Below are 20,299 nucleotides of genomic sequence, written 5' to 3' on the forward strand. Positions count from 1 at the left end.
CCCTCCTGGGTCTAGAACTCTCACCGCACTGAATTCAACACATCCAGAGAAGGGATCAGAGAGCGAGCCTTTAGTAGTTTCACAACATGAGGATCTCAGGCCCCCAACTCGGTCACCTTAAGAATAATTTTTTTCTTTTTAGTTTCTGCTGAAGTGGAAGCAGGGGAGGGGAGTAGGGATGAGCGCTGCTATTCAAAATGCCTGCTGCCTCTTACCTCTTGACTGGTCAGAACAAGTGTGGCAGAGGAGGAGAGTCCACTCTTGGATAGATTTTGTGTGAGCTGGGGTGAGGAGTCTGGGAATGGCAGCTGCTAATCCTGGTAATGGCAGCACAGAGGAAGATCACAGAAGTTTCACAGAACAGCTGCAGTCCTCTGTGACCTGGACTACACTTCGCATGGACTTGGGAACTCAGCTAACCAAGGAGGTCAAAGTGACAAGACGGCAGCTGGCCTCTCTGGTGCTAGAAGCCAAAACTAGTTTCCCTCTTTTTCAAAGGACCTTCTTGCCAACTAGGTTAAACAGGAATTTATACCCTATTTCCTTGATTCTGAGATGCCCATGTTTTCACATTTTTACATCTTTGATATCAGGATGTTCTTATAATTAATTGATGATGTATTGTAGTTTAGTTGCTGGGGTTTTCTTTTAGTGGTGCACTTCATAATCAATGGTATCTTTGGTTCAGTGAGTACACACGAGAATATATAGGTGCACTTGGTGGAGGCTGGCAGGCGTTTAAGAGGTAAGACAAGCTCCAGAAGAGAAAGGAGTCAATGGTGATGGTGGTGTTTGAAGCCTGATATGCACTCCACACATTTATGTGAAAGGAAATCTTTGATTGATTTTAAGACTTGTTCCTGTCTCTTCTGAGCAAGCTGTAATCAGGAGAATCAATCAAAAGCTATTAGATACTTCTCCTATTAGTCCTTAATGAGACTTAAGTTTTAGGGTCACTTTTAGGATCCTTGTGATCCAAGGCATATCAGCTTTCATTATAAATCTTGCTTATTTTCTTACCTAGAAATAATCAGTGAATTTCGTTTGATTGATCCCACTGCAAACCTGTTTTTATTGTCGTCAGGTTTATAACCTTTGGGTTAGCCTGTTACCATTGCAAAAACGTTGCAGAGAATAACTATGGCTTGCTTCCTGATTTTGAATGTCTGTTTGTGCCTTCTTTGTATCTTCCATAGAAAGATCATTAAAGTAATGATAGGTTGTTTGGAAAAACCATTCCTTGTTCTTATGTTATGTGTGTGTATGCTTATATGACATATTCTTAATTAAGGATTTTTAAGAATTTGCATACCCTTTATATATAGTCTACATTGAGACTGGAGTATATATATATATGCATATAGTCTCAATGTAGACTATATTGAAATATTTACAGAAAAATTCTGTACTTTATGGGAGTGAGATGATAACCAGCTCTAATCATGTTGGTTAACAAGGTATGACTCGTTAGTCTCATGGTGGCCAAGTACCTGACTCTGGAGTCAAACTGCCAGGTGTTTTAATTCTAGCTCCTGCAACCTTGGGCAAGTTACTTAACCCCACTGTGCCTGAGTGCTCTCATCTGTAAAATAGGAATCATAATAATACCTACCTCATAGAATTAATTCGGATAATGTATGGAAAGTATGTAGCACCAGGCCCAGCACAGGGCACACTTAATAAATGTTAGCTGCTATTTTTTATTAATAAAGTATCACTTCAAGAGAGACCAGGGACCCGCCCCGTGGCCGAGTGGTTAAGTTCGTGCGCTCCGCTTCGGCGGCCCAGGGCTTCGCAGGCTCGGATCCTGGGCGCGCACATGGCACTGCTCATCAGGCCACGCTGAAGCAGCGTCCTGCATGCCACAACTAGAAGGACCCACACTAAAAAAAAATATGCAACTATGTACTGGGGGGCTTTGGGGAGAAAAAGGAAAAATAAAATCTTAAAAAAAAAAAATTTATTCTTAGTAGAGGAGCTTCAGTTACAAGGTAGAAACTTCTACCTCAGCGCTTTTAGGAAACTCCCCTAGTTAATTGTGCACTCTTTTGAAATAGAGATGGACTCTCGAATGTCATTGCCATGGAGTAGGGGCTTTTTGTCTGTTTTGTCCACTCATTTGTCCCCAATACCTACAACAGTGCCTGATTTATAGTAAGCGCTCAGTAACTCTTTGTTGAATGAATGAAAAAGGGTCAGTGGCTCTTAAAAACTATAAACTTTTCATCTTATGGACTGAATTATTTTATTCCAGTGTGTAGTGACTTTAAGTGATAGTTCAACAATGGTGTGGAGAGAATTATCTCTGAGTCAGGGAATTGTAGATAATTTAAAAATTCTTCCTTTTGCTGCTCTTTATTTTCTAGTATTTCCCTAAATAAAAGCAGTATCTGACCTTAATAGGGACCCCCAAAAATCCAAACAGTATTTATTGAGTGTTTATGGTGCATTTGTCTTTGTTTTGGGTGCTGAGGGTACAGTGATGGACAGGAAGAACAAAGTCTCTATATTCTAGGAGAGGGGAGGGCGGGACAATAAACTAAGGAAGGGAGCTCCATATTTTAGAGACAGGAAACTGAGTCCAAAAGATGTTAAAGTGACTTGCCGAAAGTCGTGACATAGTTGGCATAAAAACTCCACTCACCTGATTTATAGCTCAGTGTTCATTCTATTATACCTTACTGGCTTTCTTGACTCTCAAGAATGATATGCAGGGCCAGCCCCGTGGTCGAGTGGTTAAGTTCACGTGCTCTGCTTGGACGGCCCAGTGTTTTGCCGGTTTGGATCCTGGGTGCAGACATGGCACCACTCGTCAGGCCATGCTGAGGTGGCGTCCCACATGCTACAACCAGAAGGACCTACAGTTGGAATATATAACTATGTACTGTGGAGCTTTGGGGAGAAGAAGGTAAAAAAAAAAGATTGGCAACAGATGTTAGCTCAGGTGCCAACCTTTAAAAAAAAAGAACATTAAAAAAAAGAATGATATACGGATTCTTGAGCATTCTAAATCAGAAATCTAATCAAATTTTGCTGTGCGTCTCATGAAGGGGTTCTGTACAAGGAAGTGTTGTGTAGAATAAGGAACTGGGTTTCCTACCCAGTCATGTCAGTAGAACATTTGGCAAATCCCTTAAGTTCTCTCGACCTTGTTTTCATCACCTGAGAAATATAAAGAGATTCGCTGTCTTTCTGTTACTTCCACGTCCTATTATTTGATTTGGAGTTACAGACGTGTGCGTTTGTTTTCTCTACAGCCATACACACTGCTGCTATGGATATGCTGGGAGGCTCTGGCATTGAGAGTCAATGTAGAAAAGTTGACATCATTGCAGATGCTGCATATTCCATTTTCAAAAGGCCAAAAACTTTTACCGGCAACTTTGTTATTGATGAAAATATCTTAAAAGATGAAGGCGTAGAAAATTTTGACATCTATGCAGTTAAACCAGGTAATGCTTATAGTTTTTAAAAGTAGTGATGTTTTCCCAGATTTTCGGCAATGAACACACATCTGTTTTGTGTGTGTGTGTGTCTGTGATTATAAAATTAATATGCTCTTTTAGAAGCTGTCCTCCCAGTGAAGAGAAAAACCCGTAACAGCACAACTTTAGAAACAGAGAAAGGAAAAACAGAAGTGACTTGAGGGCTTTTTAAGTGATATCCAGATGCAGACGATCACATCAGCTATTAGCCATTTCCAGATCTTGAAGCCGAGAATGAAAATTAGTTTTTAAGTAGGTCTTAAAAATCACAGAGTAAAAATTTTATTCAAGGATATGGTAACATGATACAGTAGTGGGTTTTTTACAGAAACTTTTTAAGATGATGGGCTTTTTGCAAATGTTTGTCTCTTAAGTGCAGTCTCTTAACGCAGCTTCATGGTAGATGGTGCAGGAGAGTGAGCAGGAGCTGTCCTGAGTACGAGAGTGTGATTTGAGAAGTTCTCAGAAGGCCCCCTTGTTCAAAAATAATTCTTCCTGTCTGTAATTAAGGAGGAGGATGTTGGTGATGATAATGCATTTTTACTTTATGTATAAAATATATACTAAATAATATACAATATAGCCATTAATGGGAATTATATTTATTTGTGCTATAGTATATTTTAAATATTATTCATTAGATTGAATTTCTAGGTGACGAAGCAACGTCTTTACATGTGTATCATCCTGAGGGGATGGTAAGAAGTGAGTGCTGAGCATTTTGGAGGGAAAGGTTGTATAGATAGATGAGAAGGGGGCAAAGTCTCCTGGGAGAGCACTTAAAGGTTTAACATAGAGGTGACTCTTTGGTTGGATCTTAAAGATGAAATTTGCCATCGGAGAGGAGGGTAGGTGGATTATGGGAGAAGTGTTTTAGCTTAATGAAGTTCAGGTAGTTTGACAGTTCCCGTGGGGGTCTTTTCCATTGCACCAGAATGCTCAGTAAAATGAAAACAGATGTAATGTTTATCGAACAGATGTTAAAAGCTTAATATATATTGAAGTTGTTACATCAAACTGATTATTTTTGGCGTCAATTTTTCAGGCCATCCTCTCATACCAGATTTCTTCTTAGATGAACAACCAGATACAATTACCAAGAAAATGGAATCACGTGGTAAGATGTAGACCATATTTTATGTAGGAAAATAAAAATACTGACATATATTTCTTCCTAAATATACAACTGGACATTTCTGCCTTCTCTTTTTAAACCATTTTGTGACTTAAACTAGACAAGTAATGTGAGGTCTTAGTTAATTCCAGCGAAGAAGGTTGTCTTTTCCTTCTACCAGTAAGAAGTTCTTAAAATATTCTTTTCATTTGGTTAAAAAAATGTTGCCTAAAAAAACCAACCTTTTTAAAGGTTTTATTTCTTTTCCCTGGCACTGTCTTTAGGTATTTCATGTTGATGTGTTATTTTGTCTTGAGGAAAATTATGTCATATCAAAGTACATCTAACACTATATTCTCAGAGTTTGTGGCTATGTGACCACTTTAGGGGAGAAATTAACTGCAGACGAGGTTTTGGTTTTACTTTGTTTTGTTTTTATAATTCAGAAACAATAGCCCCCTTGAATCAGTCCAGAGCGTACGTTTGATTCTTGGTGTTCTGGCATTATGCCACTCGTTTGCTGAAAGATAAGAGAAGAAATACTCTAACAAATACCCATGGGGAAAATGTCTTTCATGCTTTACTAACAAGAATAGCTGTGCTTCTCCTGGACTCTTATTTTTGTCTTACAGACACTGTGGGTCTCCTAAGTGATCATAGATTCTTTAAACGGCTGCTAGAAAACTTAGGAACAAAGTCTCTCTATACCCTCAGCAGACCTATAGAACCTGACCACAATTCTAGAACCTTAACTCAATGCATTTTAGTGCCAAACCTTATTTCCAGCTTAATCTTCTCTTTTCTATCTTTATCTTTTGTCCAAAGTTTTTGAGAGAGCTTAAAAAAATTACTTAGGTAATAAAAGAGGCAACTTTTTGTTTGTATTATAGAAAATTTGAAAAGTATAGAAAGGAAAAAAGTTATTCATTATCCCACCACCTAGAGATGGCTCTTTTTAAAATTTAAAAAATTTTAAAAATTAGATCTTTGATCTGGTTGCCACGTGAATGTATCAGAGTATTAAAACAAGGCTGTCAGTCTCTTTTTGAAAAGGCCTCTTACAGAATGGCAGGAATTAGAGAGCTTGTCAAAGTCTGCGGGAGTCTAGTCTTTGAGTTAGGCAAGTCCAAAATCCTGGGTTTTGCCCAGCACCCTGAGATTGGAGCTCTCTTTTGGAGGAAGATATGCATGAACTGAGCTCATTTAAATTCCAAATTGAAATAATCAGAACCACTTATTGATCACATATATTCATTTTGTTTTTCAACAAATGTTTATTTGTCATTTACTGTGGGCCAAACACTATGCTAAGTACTTTGCGTGCATTGTCTCATTTCATACTTATGATCCTACAAGACAGGTATTATTTTCCTCATTTTATATCTAAGATCACACAACTGGCAGGTGTTAGAACCAGGATTTAAATTCATATTTCTCTGATTCCAAAGCCCATACCTTTAACCAAACTAAAATTGCTTTCCTAACTCCAGAACACGTAAAGTCATTTAAATTAGTGTATTTCCCCACCAGGAATCCAATTTATTAATTTATAATGAGGGCTTGCCATTTCACAGACTAAATGTGTAGTTGCTATGATCAGCCTATTCTCTCCCTTAGGGCGTAATTATCTGGGGAACAGAATCATGATCAGAAGGTTGTTTCGTGACCGTGGACTCAAACAAGAGGGGTTAGATAAGTAAAGTGTAGGATAAATGTTTATTGGCTTCAGGCTTTGATAGGGGCTGTTTTGCCTGTGGGATCAGAACATGTGTAGTGCGTGACTGCGATCCCTGTATCCGTCTCCATGTGAGGGATGCCCTCATCCTTGAGGTCAGAATACTCCAATTCCTCTGGCTAAAGCTTCTCTTCCCCAGACAGGGCTGGAAAGAGCATTTACTTCTGTAGCTCCCTTTACCTTAGTCTTCCTGGTTCAGTCAACTGCAGTTCCACTTGCCATTTTCTATAGATATATTAATATAGTCTTATGGGTAATAGTCCAGTATTTCTGGCCTGGGATCTAGCTTAGCTCTCTGAGGTGACTTTTTACATCCATATCCAGATCCATTGTGTGTTGACTTTACAGTTTCTCTCTCAGAAGTCAGTGTGTGTCCCTCATTTCCAAGGGGGAGAGGCTCACTTTTCTGTTGTACCCACTACTTAATAATCCTATTAACATTAGATTGTACCTTCTCTGGAATCTGTGCTCTATATACTCGTTTTATATAATATATATGTAATTATGTAATATATTGTAAACTATGTACATAATTTTAAATTAATGCTTTCTTTCTCATAGTAAAAGCAATGCTGTGATTTCTTCATTGATTTTCCCCCCATTGCAACACAGGGAGCTCATATAGTCTTTTAGTTTTTTTACCTCTAGTTTATTTTTGTTTTTTCTTTAGTTATAGTTGTAAGATTTTTTTTTTTTATTTTTCCTTTTTCTCCCAAAGCCCCCTGGTACATAGTTGTGCATTTTTAATTGTGGGCCTTCTAGTTGTGGCATGTGGGATGCCGCCTCAGCATGGCCTGATGAGCAGTGCCATGTCTGCGCCCAGGATTCGAACCAGTGAAACCCTGGACCGCCGCAGCAGAGCGTGCGAACTTAACCACTTGGCCACGGGGCCGGCCCTTTTAGTTACAGTTTTAATTGCTTCTGTTCCATTTGTTCTGAATTCACCTCAGAAACACTTATTCTTACCCTGGCTAGTCTTTCCTTTTCCCCTGTAGTTAAGACCATCTCTTACTATTTCCATTTTTTTGTTCTTTTCTTCTGCATTCTGGGAGACCTTTTCAAGTTTGTACTCTGTGTTACTGATAAGATTTTCGACACTTTCGTCTGTTCCATATTGCCTCTAATTGTTAGTTTAATTTTGCTATTGTGCTTTTTGTTTTTCATGTTTCCCATTTCCTTTTTCATTTTATTCTGTTGTCTTTTCATCTCAGCCAATTATGTATGACTTTCTGCCCCTGTTTCGTATAGTTTTCATGTGGAGGAATTCTTGTGGGTTTCATAGTGCATTATTTTTAGAGGTAGACTTTTGCTCTTCAGGATAACCTTCCATTACCTTGTGCTACCTTGTTTTTTCAGAGGCATCAGGTCACTTTTTCCCTATTAATTCATCCTCATATTAAGAGATATCTCTAGAGCTAGTGTAGTCAAATGACAGGGATGTGTAGGTTGATTTTGGCTCCGCTCCCTGTCCATCTGGTGGAAATCCTTTCTCAGAGCTGCAGTTTCTCTCGTGGTACCCGTTAGGCATAGAGCTGGTGCCATTGTCCAAGGCCTTCTTGTGACTTTCTTTTACTTCTTCTGCTTAACACCTACTCTCCCAGCATGCCCTGCTGCCAAGGTTCTTCCCCTCCCCATCTTGATCCGTCTTACAGGCTTTGCGGCTTGTACTTCTCAGGGTGGACACCACCACGACTCCCCCTGCTGTCTGCGCCTCTGTTATCTGGGAGCTACAAGCTTTGAAACGGGATTTGAAAGATGGAGGCTTTCTTAAAAAGCAGCATCATAGAACCGAGGGGCAGATCGTAGTCTTCTGGTTGGTACAAGCCCAGAATGTGATCTAGTGGTTTAAAAATGTGAGAACCTGTCTTCTTTCTTTAGGTGAGCAGAGCTCTTCCTCCTTCGAGATCTTTCATGTGGCGGAGCACAGGCAGTCCTGTGTTTCTTAGGCTGACTCCATCTACCTTATCATTACTGACCATTTCTTCCTAGGTTCTGACAGTAAATTGTGTCAGTCTAGGTGATGTTTAGTATTTGTCTTTTTTTTTTCATTTTTGTATTTATTTAGGACGAAGTTAGGAGAGGCTGGGTCAGAGGCTGCTAGCCATGTGTCTTTTTTTTTTTTTTTAAGTTATTGAAATGGTCTAAGTGTCTCTTTCTCATTAAAGCTTATGTATTTGTAGTCTACTGACTGTATCTTTCAAATATATTACTGGTTTGTTCTTTGTCTTCTGAAGTTTTATTCTTGTGCCATCATCATTCTACATCCAAATATTCCAGGTGATAAATTATGCAATTTATGCCTGGGCAAATGTCTTTCAGGGCTGCACTAAAGTTTTTGCTGCAATCTTCTTAGCACTTCAGATGATACCAATATTATATCTTGATTAATAGACAAATCACCTAAATAGTCACCTACTAGTATGGGAGAAGTTCCAGCAGTTATTTATATGGCAAAGTTAGTTCTCTCTGGTGTAACTACCAAAACTAGATCATTCCTTTGTATTCCTGCTATGGAAACATGAAGGAAGCCTGTATCTCTGCTAGCCCCACTTTGAGCAGCTTCTGCTTGGTCCCCTACTGGTGAGTTTAGGTCTTGGTGCTATGCTCAGCACCAAGTTTATGTTGACTCTATAAATATTAGGGGCCAGCCCTGTGGTGTGGTGGTTGAGTTCAGCCTGCTCTGCTTTGGTGGCCTGGAGTTCACAGGTTTGGATCCCAGGGGCAGACCTACACCACTGGTCAGCCATACTGTGGCTGTGACCCACATACAAAGTAGAAGAAGACTGGCACAGATGTTAGCTCAGGGTGAATCTTACTCACCAAAAAAAAAAAAAAAAAAACTTAGATAGATATAGAAGAAGATGTGGAGGAAGTATTACTGAGTGGTAAAACTGTGTAGGCTCTGGAGTCAGACTGCCTGGGTCTGAAGTCCCACTGTGCCACTTAGTACCCAGTAACCTTGGGTGAGTTGCTGGGCATTCCAGTTGCCATTTTAAAAGCTCACTCACTTCTTTTTACTTTAATTTAATCTTGGATTATGTTTATTAAGCAAATTGAAATGCTTTCTGGAATAAGGCAAATTATAAATAAAAAGGGGGAAGCTAATTTTTATATATTTATATCTGGTCATCTTCATGAGCTTTTTTCCCCCTAAGACTTCTAATAGTCTCTAACAGAGAGACAGTAGTTGTCATTGAAAGCATAGACTTTAGAGTAAGTAAGACAGAATCTGGGTTTAAATCCTGCCGCTGCCACTTATTTATATCTGTGACCTTGGACAAGTCACTTCAGCTCTCTGAGACACTTTTCTCATCTCTTACTTTCCTTATGCAAGTATTGTGAGGATTGAGTAACTATCATAGTGCATCGTCTTGTGAATTTGACATAGTCAGCCCCCTATAAAGATTAGTTGCTCTAATTATCATTGGATAATGATCTTGAATCTTCTAAGTGATCTAACTTACTGCCTGTATATAATAATAATATCTTATGGGATTATTTCTGGTATGTATCTTAATACACTGACATGAACTTCCAGGACATTAATTGAAAATGTTTATTTTAGGTATTCTTATTTTATTCTGAATTATAAAGGGAAAATCTTTAGATTTTACCCAGAAGTAAGGCGTTAAATGTTGGTTAACATTTTTTTATCAGATAAAAGTTAGCTTAGTGTCTACATTTTTTAGTGTAATAAATGTGTTATATTTTGAATATGGTAATCAGTTGGGTAGCTTTTTTTTCTATGTTCTTTTCCTTGAGGGTTTGAAATAGCTCACCCACTAAATTATTTGGTCTTTTCTGAAGTTCTTTCTTTGGAAATGTATTTATTTTCTCATTCAATTATTGGCTTATTCTAAAATAAAAGACAAGACTTATCCATTTGAAGTTTTAAAATATATTTGTGTGGACATGTAGTAAATTCACTTATAATTTTTTAAATTTCCATATTTATTTTATCTCTTTTCTCTTTTTAAAGTTTATTTTTCTCTGCTTTTCTCCTTGATTAAATCTGCCAGAAAGTTGCTAATTTTACTGTATCTTATTTTTTCTCAAAAGAACTAGATTTTAAATTTTATTTTTTATTCTACTGCTTTTCTCTTTCTGATTTGTTTTTGGTTTTGGGGGTTATTTTTGGTGAGGAAGATTGGTCCTGAGCTAACATCTGTGCCAGTCTTCGTCTATTTTGTATGTGAGTTACTGCCACAGGATGGCTGATGAGCGATGTAGGTCCATGCCCGAGATCCAAACCTGCAAACCTGGGTCAGCAAAGCGGAGTGCGCTGAACTTAACTACCGTGCCACCAGGCCAGCCCCTCATTACTTTTTTTATAACAGCTTTACTGAGAGATAATTTACATACGCCAAAAAATTCACCAAAGTGCGTAGTTTAGTGATTTTAGTATATTCACAGAATTGTGCAACCTTCTGATTCATTAATTTTTTAATTTTTGCTTTATTATTTTCTTCTTTCTTTGAGGTTACACGTTTTTGTTCCTTTTCTCACTTGTTAGGCTAATACTTTATCTTTATTCCTTTTAAAATAAAATAACTTTTGATTGTGCATTATTTCTCCCCTTAGTATAACTTTGACCACATCAAATAGATTTTGTTATGTACTTTCATTAATTTTGATATCATTTTAAATTAGTTTGTACAGAAAAAAATAGTATAAAAAAGCGTAGCACTCAAACTTAACCGCTTGGCCACAGGGCTGGCCCCTCACTTTTTTTTTCAAATATAATTAAAATTCAGATGCACAAACATATATTTTACCAGATTGGATCATATTATATTTAATTATATAGACTCCCTTTTTACTTAACATTATATTGTGAATATTTTCCATGTCTTCAGAAACAAAGTTTTGAAATGGCAACTTAGTATTATATACTATCATGTGAATGGTATTTTGTTTTAGTTGTTTGTAAGTGTTTCATTTTATAAATGTTACAGGATTTTCTTAAAATTGATCACTAAAAGTAGATGATGAGGCAATGGGAAGGCCCCTGATACATGTTACGAAATTTCCTTCTAGTATTATAAACCTACTAGCAGTGTATGAGCACCTCCCTCACTGCACTATCAGCATTAAATATTAGAATACATATCTGAATTTTTAAATGGGCTTCTAAATAATATCTTTTTTTTCTTTTCTCTTAAAGATTGGCACCTGAGCTAACATCTGTTGCCAAACTTTTGTTTTTTGTTCTTCTCCCCAAATCCCCCCAGTACATAGTTGTATGTTCTAGTTGTGAGTGCCTCTGGCCTTGCCATGTGGGACGCTGCCTCAGCATGGCCTGATGAGCAGTTCCATGTCCACACCCAGCATCCGAACTGGCAAAACCCTGGGCCGCCGAAGTGGAGTGTGCAAACTTAACCACTCTGCCATGGGGCCAGCCTCTAAATAATAATATAATAATAATAGTAATATAACATCATGCCCTATTCACTTACATTGGTGTACACTTGGGAAATAATTTATTTTCAAGGATATGCTGGGAAGTAGCATTGCTCAACACAGGCATGACAAAGATTATAGAGCATTAGGTATTATTATGGGAGGGCACCTTTTTCAAATTTAATGGGTGAAAATATACCAGGAACTATTGACAAAATGTCATGTTTTCAGATTGTAGGATAAATGTATGTGTGTGTGTATTCACATATTCCGCCTTATATTGTTTAATTCAGTGTCTATTCAAACTGACCACTGTATAAGGTAGTCTCCCATCCTTTTCCACTTCTTGCTTGTTTTTGGTAATAGAACTCATCAATTCTTGACTTAATTTTTTGGTATGTATGTATTTGCATATTGTCTGTCTACACTACACGGGTTTCTTGTGGTGTCGTTGTCTGGTTTAGTATCAGGCTAATGATGGCCTCAAAGAATGAATTAAGAAGTTTTCCCTTTTCAAGCCAGCCTGGGGGCGCAGCAGTTAAGTGTGCATGTTCCGCTTCGGTGGCCCGGGGTTCGCCGGGTCGGATCCCGGGTGTGGACATGGCACCACTTGGCAAGCCATGCTGTGGTAGGCATCCCACATATAAAGTAGAGGAAGATGGGCATGGATGTTAGCTCAGGGCCAGGCTTCCTCAGCAAAAAGAGGAGGATTGGCTGCAGATGTTAGCTGAGGGCTAATATTCCTCAAAAAAATAAAAAAGAGAAAAAAGAAAAAAAAAGTTTTCCCTTTTCTTGCATTTTTTGGAAAAGTTGATGAAGGATTGACAGGCATAAAAGAACAGAAACTTAAATGATTGATTCCGTTTATATGGAGGTAAAAATGAGGCAAAACTAATCCGTGGTGTTAGGTGTCAGGATAGTTTCTTTAGGTAGTAGAGGGGGAGTAGCAATTAGGAGAGGCCGTATGGAATGGGTTTCTGGGGTACTTGTAATGTTCTCTTTCTTGACCTAGTTGATGACACAGTGTATTCGCTTTCTGGTAACTTTTTGAGTTGTGTACTTAAAATCACTGTTTATGTATGTTATACATCAATAAAAAACAGTGCTGTGGGGCCGGCCCCATGGCCAAGTGGTTAAGTTTGCGTGCTCTGTTTCGGTGGCCCAGGGTTTCGCTGGTTCGGATCCTGGGCACGGACATGGCACTACTCATCAGGCCATGCTGAGGCAGTGTCCCACATGCCACAACTGGAAGGACCCACAACTGAAAATACACAACTATGTACCAAAGGGCTTTGGGGAGAAAAAGGAAAAATAAAATCTTAAAAAAAAAAAAGCGCTGTGTCAAGGGCAAGGCGGTCAGAGTTATTTGCCCTGGGTGCAGGCAATAAAGGGGTGCACTCTCTGTAGTGAATTTAAAAACAATAACAAAACTGACTAAACATTTTTATGGAAAGGGATTATCCTTGCTCCATTGGATCTTAAGGATCTCATCCTTAATATCTGCTTGGACTTTATAAGAGAAGGATTTTACTGTTGTTTTTATGTGTCTCTGGAAACATCGTAGTGGAAGGTAATTCATATTTAACAAATTTGGGATACTTTTATATTGCTTATGTTGTATTCTGAAGTGTCTTTATGCTGTCAGTTAGATTTCATTTAATAACCTTTGGTGAATTATGTTGGACACGATGACTGTGTTACCGAACCTGAAGTGAGTTCGCTCACCCGTTGCGCAGCAAGCCAATCTCTGACACCGGGGGTGGTGGAGGAAAGTAGGAACTTTATTTTTTGCACAGCGCGGAGCAAGGAGAGAGGGCAGCTAACGCTGAAATCCCAAACTCCCCGAAAAGCTAAAAGGACGGGTTTTTATTTGGGGTTTTAGGTAGGGGAGGGGGAGCGTATGGCCTTGCTGGTTGGAGCTTTCCCACCAGCCTGTCTTCGGCCTTGAGACACTTGCAGAGAGGAGGGAGCCTGTGACCTTGCTGGTCAGCAGCTTTCCCACCAGTCTGTATCTCTTTGTGGGGAGGAGATAGTCCAGGTGCTTGTCCTTGACGGTGTCTGTCTCCATGGAGGATAGTGGATTCTGGAGCCAGGAAGCCAGAGAATAAGCAGGGAATGAGTGTTTTGGTTTTAACCCCATATATGCTGGGTTTAATGTAGGGAAACTGATATCAGGGTCGATATCAACTGGGTATAATTGAGTTGGGAGATAGATGGAGAGTTAATTTTCAGCCTGGAGTACAGATTGGCCTTGGAATTAATTTAATGAATGAATTGTCCTCCCCTGTTTCTGGGGGCGACCATGAAACGGCCCACAGGTGATTCCAGGAGGCTAAGTAAAGGAGCAGAGGTTGGGAGAGGGGCCGGCTGCATGCCGTGGGAGTCGAACCGTTCTATGCACTGCCCGTCTTCTCCCCTGGCTCATCCTATGCTGAATGGTTATGGCCAATGAGTTAAGTGGATACAAGTTAAAAAATGTAACCTCCATTCCCCTGGCCTTGTGTTTCTAGGCAGGGGGGCCTTCATGAATCCAATAATCTGACCTCCCTCTGCCTCTAGTCGGGGGGACCAATCTGACTGAGAGTCGGAGAAGGAAGGACTTTGTGTGGTTTAGACCCTTTCTGGGCATTCTGTCCTCAGTTTTCACCTGATCTTTACTTACAGAGGCATTTCGATCCCCTGATGGGGAGGAGGCCAGTTCAATCCAGGGGTGAAGGGACCGGGTGAATAAGTTTAATTTAGAGGTGAAGTTAGTGGGAGTTCACTTGGCTGTTGATTTAAGCTACAGTCTCCAATTCAGCTCCACCAGTTTGTTGTTGTTAGTGTCGTCGAGTCGATTCCGACTCCTGGTGACCCTGTGGACAGCACAGCGGAACCCTGCCTGTTCTTTTTGTGCCATCCTCTCACCTTCCAGCACTATATCAGACACTGCTCTGCTGCTATTCATAGGATTTTCATGGCCAATTTTTTCGGAAGTGCGTGGCCAAGTCCTTCTTCTTGTCCATCTGTCTTAGTCTGGAAGCTCTGCTGAAACCTGTCCACCATGAGTGACTGTGCTGCTATTTGAAATATCGGTGGCATAGCTTTCAGCATCACAGCAACAGGCAGCCATCACAGTGTGACAATCAACAGTCCAGTGGTGTGGTTCCTTGACCAGAAATGCTGGAAATGAACCCAGGCCACAGCAGTGGGAGCACTGAATCTTAACCACCAGACCACCAGGGCCAGCCTTCACTAATTGGCACAGTTGATATTCTGATCTCCATCTTTCTGACTCTAGTGTCCTCTTTTCTCATCTGGTTTTAAAACTCAGAGGGGTTGGCCAGCCCAGTGGCATAGTGGTTAAGTTCACACATGCTCTGCTTTGGCAGCCTGGGGTTCACAGGTTTGGATCCTGGGCATGGATCTACACACTGCTCATGAAGCCGTGCTGTGGTGGCATCCCACATAAACAGTAAAGGAAGATTGGCATAGATGTTAGCTCAGGGCCAATCTTCCTCACTGGAAAAAAAAAAACAAAACACCTCAGAGGGAATAATAAAGGAGTGATTGACTATTACCCCTGAAACTCCAATAATTTCTTTAGGTCCGTTTATTATAGACACTATATAGTTTTTTAGTGGATTTTTTTCTTTAAGATTTTATTTTTACCTTTTTCTCCCAAAAGCCCTGCGGTACATAGTTGTATATTCTTCGTTGTGTTGTATATTCTTTGTTGTGGGTCCTTCTAGTTGTGGCATGTGGGACGCTGCCTCAGCGTGGTTTGATGAGCAGTGCCATGTCTGCGCCCAGGATTCGAACCAACGAAACACTGGGCTGCCTGCAGTGGAGCACGCAAACTTAACCACTTGGCCACGGGGCCAGCCCCTAGTGGGTTTTTTTTTTAACCTAATCTGAGAGCCTTTTACTTGGAGAGTATAAACCGTTTGTATTTATAATCACAACTGATGTGTTTGGCTGTCATTCCATCAGTTTGATTTATGCTGTTAGATGCCACTGAGTGCATTTAAGCCCTCATTTTGGTCAAACAGGTCTAATTGGTAGCAAGTCTGTTCTCCTAGTTAATTAATTCCGTGTGTGGCCTTACATTGCCTAGGCTTTAAAGCCATTGACGTCAGTAATATTTTACAGGTCCTCCTCCAGAACTGAGAGAAGAGAAGTCACAGCCGCCACCAAAACCACGATCTGGAGCTGTGGAAGAAACATTTAGAATTGTTAAGGACTCTCTCAGTGACGATGTGGTTAAAGCCACTCAAGCAATCTATCAGTTTGAACTCTCAGGTAAGGATTACGTCTAGTAATCTGGGGCTTTTATGAAACAAAGTAGCATATTTCCCTTGGATGAAAATCAGCCTCCAGTAGTGATCATCTTGATAGTTGGCTGTTTCTGGAACCCTTACCCTAGAATGTAGACATTCAAGAATAGCAAATGACTACTGATTTGTATTTTTAAGATCAGTGCCTATGGGCGCATGTAAAATAAAATTTCATTGCAGATACTTCCAATGTTAAATGACTCCTTGGCATCTATAATGGAGAGAAAATCATATTTAGAAGGGCATATGGATCTTGACAGGGTAATAGAGTAATTTATCATCAACCATGAGCACTTTGCCATTTTTATCTTTGAGATTATTTAACTCAGTCTGAATGTGGTCAGCTTTTGAAACCCTCTGTTAATATTTTTCTTCTCAATATAGTATTAACACATTAATGATAGTTTAAGAACTACTACCTCAGTCCCATTGTATGCAGACTTCGCCAGTGTCAGTTCTTTTCTTCTTTGTCTCCTCTGTTTGATCTGAATCCTTCTGCACGTTCCTGTTTTTATTTCCTTTTCTATGGTTAGAACCCATGGTCCATTGCTTCAGTCACTCTCTCGCCTGTATCCTAAACTTCCTGGACCCTTTGTGCTTATGTCACCATCTGTCAAAACCCTAGTCCTGGATGAGTCAGACTATCTGGCTGTCCCACAGTTGCATCCAGTCTGCTAAGCCTTGCTGGAGAAATGAAAAGAAAAATCGTCACACCAGCCAGTGGATCTGTACCAGTAGAAATTCGTTATTGTCCTTCTTCAACTGGGTTTTAAGCAGCACCTCTGAATTCTATATTTCTGTGGTCAGCTTACTGACTGCCTCATTCCCTACGGCAACTAGTTTAAAGTTTTTCAGTGTTCCTCAAATCTCCCATCTCTCCCTTCACCACTTCCCAGCCAGTTTCAGCAGATAATCCCACCTCCTCTTTCACAGAGATAATAGAAGCTGACAGACAAATTGCTTCAGCTTCCTGCCGTCTCATATCAAATCAACCATTGTAAGCATCATCCTCTCTTCCTCTCCTCCCAGATGAATGGAGCCAACTCTAGAACTGTGCATCTCAATTCTTTAATGTCCATACTGGTCACCTGGGATCGTGCTAAAATGCAGACTCTGATTCAGTAGGTCTGAAGTCTGCGTTTCTGACAGGTGATGACAGTACTGCAACCATGGATCACACTTTGAGCAGCAGCGCTCTAGATCCCATTTCCTCTGGCCTCCTCTGGGACTTTGTACTATTTATGATGCCCTTTCTTCCACCTGTTCATTCTGCAGCCTCCTTCCCAGTGGTATTTTAACATTCTCAAAGTCTAGTCTATCTTTAAAACAGAACACAACAACAACCCCCCATCTGCACCTCCGTCTTTCTTCTCCCTGTTAGAGCCAAACTTATTTTCATCTACAGTTTGCTCTGCTCTGGTATCATTTTTCTCCACTCCAGTGAATTTGCTCTCACCTCCTCAGTGACTTCTATAACACCAGTGGGCATTTGTCATTCTTACCTTATCACCACTGCATAACATTTGATGCTGTTGACCACTCTTTCCTTCTGGAAATGCTCTCTTTCCTTGGCTTCCTTGACGGTAGCTCTTCTTGCTTCCTTCTCTAGCTGTAATCATGCCTTGTCAGTCTCTTGTGCCTGGTGCTTTCCTCTATCTTTCCCTAAATGTTGCTGTTCTTCAGGTCACTGTCTTAGCACTCTTAATATTTTACACACCTTCTCCAGGGCACCTCAACCACTCACACGGCTTCAATGACTACAGGAACTGATTACTAATGTATCTCTATTTCTATCCTAGTCAGACTTCATTTGACATTTTCAGTTCGCTGCCACAGAGATGCCTCAGTCTGAAAATGTCCCAAACAGCTCACCATTCCCAATACCTGCCTTTGGCACTACCTATTAAATCTGCTCTCCTTCAGTAGTCCTCTCTCAGTAAAAAATACACCAATATTTACCCAGTTTCCCAAGCCCAAAACTAGCAAATCATTCTTACAGACCTTCCCTACCTTTTTCTCAACATATTCAATCAGTTGTCTCATCTTGTGGTTCTGCTTTGAAATGATCTCTCAGATATGCCTTCTGTCGTCCATTCTCACTGCTGCCATCCTGATCCAGGCACATATCCTCCAGCTCCTCAACTACCCCAACACCATCCTACCTCGTCTTCTGCATCCTGTTTATTCCCCTCCAATATGTTCTCTACACTGTTGTTGGGGCAATGTATTTAAAATACAAACCTTATGTCATTCTCCTTCATGGCACATTCCTTAGGGTGAAGTCAGTGAATCCTTTACGTGGCTCACTATGCTCCACATCTGGGCTGCTTCACGAGCTCATCTAATGCCACTATCCACTCTCTTCCTACCTTCTAGTCTTACTGTACTTTTTTCAGTTCCTCATCTAGCTAATTCGTATTAACTTTTAAATTTCAGCTTCAGCTGGGCTTGTCTGACTGCACATTACCTTCCACTTCCTCGTTTGTAAGAACCATGTTATTGCAGAGTCTTCAGAGCCTAGCCTAGTGCCTGGCACATAACACACATCTTCCTCGACTTATGATGGGGTTACATACTGATAAACCCATTGTAAGTTGAGAATATCATAAGTCGAAAATGTATTTAATAAACCTAACCTACCAAACACCATAGCTGAAACTAGCTTACCTTAAATGTGCTCAGAACACTTACATTAGCCTACAGTTGGGCAAAATCATCTAACACGAAAAAGCTTATTTTATAATAAAGTGTTGAATATCTCATGCAATTTATTGAATAGTGTACTGAAAGTGAAAAACAGAATGGCTGGATGGGTACAGAATGGTTGTAAGTGTATCAGTTGTTTACCTTCATGATCACGTGGCTGACTGGGAGCTGGGCTCACTGCCACAGCCCAGCATCACCAGAGAGGATCGCATCGCATATCGCTAGCCCAAGAAAAGATCAGAATTCAAAGCACAGTTTGAATGCGTATCACTTTGCACCATTGTAAAGTCGAAAAATTGTAAATCGGGGACCGTCTATAAGTACTGAATTTGATAGATGCCTGAGGATTTTAACTTAGGAAACAGACTTATGTAAGATTGTTCTAATTAGAGCAGTTATGAAGTTTAAGAACCAGGCTTCTTTGGCATTTATTTCTATATCTTATCTTTTGTGTAGGTGAAGATGGTGGAACTTGGTTTCTTGATCTGAAAAGCCAGGGTGGGAATGTTGGATATGGAGAGCCCTCTGATCGGGCAGACGTGGTGATGAGCATGTCTACTGAGGATTTTGTAAAAATGTTTTCTGGTGAGTTTTCAGTTTTATTAATTTACTTACTGTTTAAGGAAAACTTAGTTCTAACATTTATTCCTTTCCAAATCATCAAGCCTCTTGAGTGTTTGTAGCAGTAGAATGTCAGCAGCTGTGCATATTGAAGAGCACGTAGCCTTGGGAAGGTGGTTCCCACTGTCACGTCTACTGCCCTTTCTACTTTAACCAACAAGTGAGGAGTGATGTCAGAATTTCCTTTTTGCATGACTGAGAAGCTAATAAGATAATATTGGGAACAGAGAAAAGGACTCTCTGTTCAGCAGGACTCCTAGGCGGGCTTCATTTCTACCAGTTGGACTAAGATATCATTTCCAGTAACACCTGGCTCACCGGAGGTGCTGAACTCAGCTGCAGGTCGTTTATTGAGAGTAGAGTCGTGCTTCAGTCTTGCCACTATTGTCGTAGGAAACGGATCTCCCATGGGCCAGTGACCGTGCTTTCTGTGGAATCTCTAACTAGGAGAAGGTTTTGCATAATTTTCTGTTCTGCCCATGTACCTCTAACTGTGCCAGAAAAACGTTAAGGGTAATTTTTAAAATTTTCTACTCTTAGAACACTACTCCAAATGGTAAGTGAATTAACACATGTATTTATTAGAAGCAGCACTTTAAAGCATTATAACATTCTAATGTAAAGATTCTTTCGTTTAGTGAGTTATAAATGTTATAACTTCATAAATTGAAGATCACAGTGTATTCTGTGCCCTCTAGGTCTGGCTTTCCAATTCTAATCCAGGATGTTAATGGCCTATATGCCATCTGAGTCAATCTATGCATGATGTTACTAATGATCAAGGTCTCTTCAACTTTTCCTTTTTTTTAATAGTAGTATTAAATATTCATGGTACAAAAATTAGAAAATACACTGAAGAAAAAATAAGTAAAATTATTCTTTTTTGCGCTACTAAGAGATGGCTATCAGTTGATTTTGGTTT

The 20,299-nt window shown here is 39.9% G+C and overlaps 2 protein-coding genes across 2 annotated transcripts in view; both read left to right on the top strand.

Moving 5' to 3' along the window:
• Positions 1 to 20,299, top strand: part of HSDL2 (hydroxysteroid dehydrogenase like 2) — a 65,165-nt gene that overhangs the window by 32,818 nt on the left and 12,048 nt on the right. The window contains exons 7-10 of the mRNA XM_001489727.5: positions 3,258 to 3,452; positions 4,531 to 4,602; positions 15,866 to 16,015; positions 19,213 to 19,341. Coding sequence (XP_001489777.2) covers positions 3,258 to 3,452; positions 4,531 to 4,602; positions 15,866 to 16,015; positions 19,213 to 19,341 — 546 coding nt within the window. The remainder of the gene's footprint in view (positions 1 to 3,257; positions 3,453 to 4,530; positions 4,603 to 15,865; positions 16,016 to 19,212; positions 19,342 to 20,299) is intronic.
• Positions 19,220 to 20,299, top strand: part of KIAA1958 — a 205,068-nt gene continuing 203,988 nt past the window's right edge. The window contains exon 1 of the transcript XR_011432576.1: positions 19,220 to 19,341. The gene's annotated coding sequence lies outside the window, so the exon portion shown is untranslated. The remainder of the gene's footprint in view (positions 19,342 to 20,299) is intronic.

This window comes from Equus caballus, chromosome 25 (genome assembly GCF_041296265.1).
Source record: "Equus caballus isolate H_3958 breed thoroughbred chromosome 25, TB-T2T, whole genome shotgun sequence".
NCBI lineage: Eukaryota > Metazoa > Chordata > Mammalia > Perissodactyla > Equidae > Equus > Equus caballus.